General features: G+C 29.9%; 1 protein-coding gene across 1 annotated transcript; it reads left to right on the forward strand.

The window, feature by feature from the left end:
- The first annotated feature begins 3561 nt into the window (after positions 1–3561).
- Positions 3562–4877, forward strand: LOC132052319 (calcium-binding allergen Ole e 8-like). The gene is made up of 2 exons (XM_059443806.1): positions 3562–3791; positions 4419–4877. The coding sequence occupies exons 1-2, from the start codon at positions 3656–3658 to the stop codon at positions 4745–4747; spliced, it is 465 nt and encodes a 154-aa protein (XP_059299789.1). The 5' UTR covers positions 3562–3655; the 3' UTR covers positions 4748–4877.
- The last annotated feature ends 290 nt before the right edge of the window (positions 4878–5167 follow it).

Consider the following 5167-nt stretch of genomic DNA (forward strand, 5'->3'; position numbering starts at 1 on the left):
AAAATAAATTTAAATACGGTACACATATTAAATAGCGGGATTCAAATAGGCTACTCGTGAAAGTGTTACACTTTTAGTTGGTTGAATTTTGGGCCCGTCATTGACCACGGCTGCTGCTACTACTGTAGGATTCTTCTTAATTGTAAGAGAAAATGAGATCTAGGGTAGGTGATGGAACAGAGAGAGAAAGAGAGGTGAGGGAGAAAATAAATTTGGTAGGTGAGAGAAAATCAATTTAAAAGACTAGGAGATGGAACGGAGAGAGAAAGAGGGGTGAGAGAGAAAATAGATTTGATAGGTGAGAGAAAAATATTTGGGAAAAAAAAAGATTGTGGGTAAGTGGGAGAGAAGTATCTTATTTTTAGGAAAATATACTGTAGTTACAAAAACAAGTTATAGATGGTAAATTGATAAATAATTAAGCTATCAAATATAATTTAAAAAAAAAAAGGTAACTATTACTAATAAATAAGTCTCAGAGATAATTATGGGCTGTAAGTTTTTCTATTCAATTTGGCTGCTATTAACTTGGGTGATTGACCTATAGTTTATATAGATAATAATAAGGAAAGCATTTACAAAATAAAATATAATGAAATTTTTCAGTTTACAAAATATATCAATAGATAAATCTATATGAAGTTTTCGCTCATTTTTTTCTTCTAAAAAGTTAAGTTTTCTTAAAAAACATTTTATAAACAATGTTTTTTTTAAAAAAAATTGATTTTTTTTCTTTTACTCAAGGATTAAAAATCCCTCAAAATTGGGTGTATAAAAGTTGTATGAAATATGTATATATCAAGCTCAAAGCTTAAATGTTCGCTCAAAAATTGTGTATGAAAACTTTACGAAATGTGTATATCCGGTTCAAGGGTTAAAACTTTCGATCAAAATTTTGTATATGAAAAATGTATATCTCACTCAAGGCTTAGAATTTTGCTCACATTTTTTGTGTATAAACTTCATGTTAGGTTTCTGGAAAATTAATACAATTATAATAACACTGTATACAACTTTCATAAAATAGGCTTAAAAAATCGCTCAAAATTTTATATATGAAAACTGTATTAAACATTTCGCTCAGATTTACACATTTCATACTTTTCATAGACGGGGAATTGAGTGAATTCTTTAAGACTTAGAGCGAAAATTGTTTTTTAAGAAAAATTTTAAAAAAATAATAATTTAAAGAATGAAAACTTTAAAAATAACTATTCAAGAAAATATCTTTTATTTTTATCTTTTCAACATAACAAACAAAATTAAATTTAAGACCTCAAAAGTAATTGTTTGATAGATTACATATGGCAGGAATTATATTAATCAACGAATAAATTATTGTCTCACATAAATGCTTTATACTTTGACCCTTACAAAATGAAAAACTTTTATCGAAATAAAATACAAATAAACACGGTCCCTTCAACGAAAATAATTTTAATGACCGAAATGTAATATTCTTTTGCTAAAATCAGTATTAAAGATTTGGAAATTTGGTTAAAATACTAGACCTCTTATTAGTTATTTTAGAGATTCTATTTTTATATGTGGCTTTATAACAACAAAACAATGCTACAGGTTGTTATAAAAGAGTAATTTTACAAATAGTGTATAAAAACACAAAACCAAACTAATAAAAGTCTTATTCTTTTTCTAAAACTAAATCTTATTGGTTCAGCTTGTAGCGTGATTTTAAGTTTTACTCCCTCCGTTCACTTTTACTTGTTCACTTTTGACTTTTCACGCTGTTTAAAAAAATAATAAATAAAGTGTATTTTAACATGATGTCCATATTAATTGCTATATAATTATATTGGTTTTGAAAAATAATTTAGAATGAATAATTAATGTTAAGGGTAAAACAGAAAAAATAAATTTATCTTATCTTGATATGTGAAAAATTATAAGTAAAAATAAAAATTTATTTTAAAAATAATGGATAAATAAAAATGAACTGACGGAGTAATTATTATCCTACTAAAGTAGGGCATCTTCTCCATGAATAGATATGGAGTCAATGGTAGTTAGTCGGGTTCGTCAATCTTTCTAACCGAAAAGGACGCAACACGTCTTACACACGCCCCCGTACCACGCGGCTCACTCGGTTCCAACATGTCACATAGATCATATCACCCTCCCATCCACTTTTTGTGGCTATTGTTGATATTAATAACTTCCAATTTAATGTCCTATATACCCCTCGAAAAATAAGATTTTTGAAATTTATGGTCTACATTAAATCGTAGATATTTGCATGCCTATAGATCATTTCGTTAAGGTAAAATGAGAAATTTTAAGTTAAATTATTTTTAGATATAGAAATGTATCTTTTTTATTTTGGGACAGACTAAAGAGAAAAGTGTATCACATAAATGAGGACAAAGGGAATATTTATTTTGAGATTCCAATTAATTTCCGTTTACAATGCACAAAATCTACTCAAAGGAAAGCATTTTTATATCAATTTTTTTTTTATACTTCAAATTCAAGACCTCCGGATCAAATTGATCTCACCATAAATTTTTATATTAATTTCATTAGTCAATCACTCCATTTTTAACGAAAAAAGGGTAATTACTCCCTTTTGATTTTCCATTAATAAAACGTAAAATGATACTTCCTTCTCTTCCATTTATTTGGAACTCATTAAAAAAAAATTAAAAATTAAATGCTATTTATTAAATTTCACGTATTCATTACTATTAATATGATTTTCCGTAACTCCCACTTAACTTCAACTTTGAATATTTAGGACAACAAGTTTTACTTAATTAATGTACCAGCATCAAAAAGATTATACATATATTCTCTTGACCTGAGTTGTCGGAGTACTCGATCGTCGTGAGTTTCATACATTAAAAAACAAAGACTTTAGCATTGTAACGTAATTTGATATTTTAATTATACGTAGCTACGAGTTGAGAAAATACTTAAAAAAGACTTATTTCAAAAACAAACTCAAATGAAGCCAACGAACACTAACGACTCATATAATCGCGTGTTTTTTTCTCTTTGATTTCTCACCCCATGTTACGTTGAGCAGACTAAATTTAATTGGATTCGCGCCAAAATGTTTTATATTGGGGGTGTTAAGGGATTTCATATCGAGCTCGAATGTGAGACTTCTAATTAAGAATGAATGAATATTTAATTGAATTTGTGTTGAATAAATTAAAAAATACTAATTATTCCACCCGTCTCAAAAAAATTGTCTTCCTTTTCTTTTTAATCTGTCCTAAAAAGATTAGCACTTTTTTATATTTAGAAACAATTTAACCTTATGAGATGATCTACAGCCACACAAATATTTAAGGCTTGTTTTGGATCACACATTTCAAAAGTCTACATTTATTTCTTAAAATCCGTGCCAAGTTAAACTAATACAACCTTTTTGGGACAGAGGGGGTGATATTTTGTAAATAACAAATTTTATGTAAAACAATTACTAGTATTTTTTTCCTCTTCCAATTAATGGGAGAAATATTAAATCCGTTGGCTTCAACTGGTCACGAGAAATCAACTCTCTATCTCTAATACAGCACCCTTCATTACGTCTCTATATCACTCCCTATATAAATCCCCCCCATAAATCTCCCTCCATATTCCCTATAACGTCTTTTCTCCATTAATTCACACATAAAGTCTTTTCTTAACAATGGCTAACGAAGGTACCAAGCCCTCAGCATACCTTAAAGACATGGAAGAAGTGAAAAAAGTATTCGCTCGCTTCGACGCCAACGGCGACGGCATGATCTCCGGTGACGAACTTTCAGGCGTGCTCAAAGCCCTAGGTATACTTATATTTCAAATGTTTTTAACACTCGGCAATTGTTAATAAGTGTCATAATAATCATAGAATGGGTGGCGATAAATCTCTAAGACATTCATCCTTTAGCAGTATTAATCAAGAAATCTTTCTTCACCTTTCCCATCTCCCACACGTTTCCACTCTTTTAATTGGCTTTTTATTTTGTTTTACTGTCCTTTTATTGTTGTAGTATTTTATTTTCCTTTCAAAACTTGCTGGTATGAGCCAGGTAGGTTTAGGGGTGATCCGAAACCTCTTCGGCAGAAAATTACAATATTTATATATAGTTAAATTTTTTTTGTTTTTTTATGTATATATACTAGTAGCTATTGGATCCCCTTTGAAATCTTCTCGTGTTTACTTTTTTTTTTTTTTTTCCCTATTTTGAACCCTTGGCGAATATTCTAGTCCGCCACTGATGTATCCTCTAATTAAATTTAGAGATGAATTTATTTAATCATAGAGAAACATTTAACTTCTGAGGACAATGCATATCACGATTCAAGATAATTTGGATATTTACTAAAAATATTATCCTAATATTTAGAGCTATATTTGCTAATAAGAAATATTTATTATTGTGAATTTACCTTGGTTTTCCCAACATTAGGATCCGACACTTCACCGGAAGAAGTTGCACGTATGATGTCCGAAATCGATACCGACAAGGACGGTTGCATTAACCTAGAAGAATTTGCTGATTTTTGCAAAAACGACGATTCTGTTGACGGTGGTGCTAAGGAGCTTAAGGAAGCGTTTGATCTTTATGATCAGGATCATAACGGAAGAATTTCTGCAACGGAGCTTCATCAGATCCTTAACCGTTTGGGACAGAATTGTACGATTCAGGATTGTACTAGAATGATCACGTCCGTTGATGCTGACGGTGATGGTTATGTTTGTTTTGAGGAGTTTAAGAAGATGATGAGTAATAAATGAAAGATGTTTTTTTTTTCTTTCTTACTTTTGAGTGGCTGATAAACGGTGAGGTACACCGGATTTTGGTGCGCTCTCCGGTAGTGTATAGCCTTTTTATGGTCTAATAAATGCCACGACCTTCCTGGCTTTACTATCGGCTTTCATTTTAAGTTTATTTATTTATGTCGAATTTTAATGTTGATAATAATTTCTTTAATAGTGTGGGTTGTTACGTATCAACTGCGTTCTAGATACTTATATGCGGTTTGAAAAGGACAAAAAGAAAGGTTGTCTAGATCTATTAAATTTAGCGTGTTATTTAAATTTCTCTTAAATTCCGTCAGGTACTAATTATCTCATGTCTTTGAGTTTTTTTATAATCGTTACCCCTCAAATAATAATTGATTTAAATTATTTATACGTACTTGACTTTTCTATAAT

Source organism: Lycium ferocissimum, chromosome 4, assembly GCF_029784015.1.
Source record: "Lycium ferocissimum isolate CSIRO_LF1 chromosome 4, AGI_CSIRO_Lferr_CH_V1, whole genome shotgun sequence".
In the NCBI taxonomy this organism is placed as follows: domain Eukaryota; kingdom Viridiplantae; phylum Streptophyta; class Magnoliopsida; order Solanales; family Solanaceae; genus Lycium; species Lycium ferocissimum.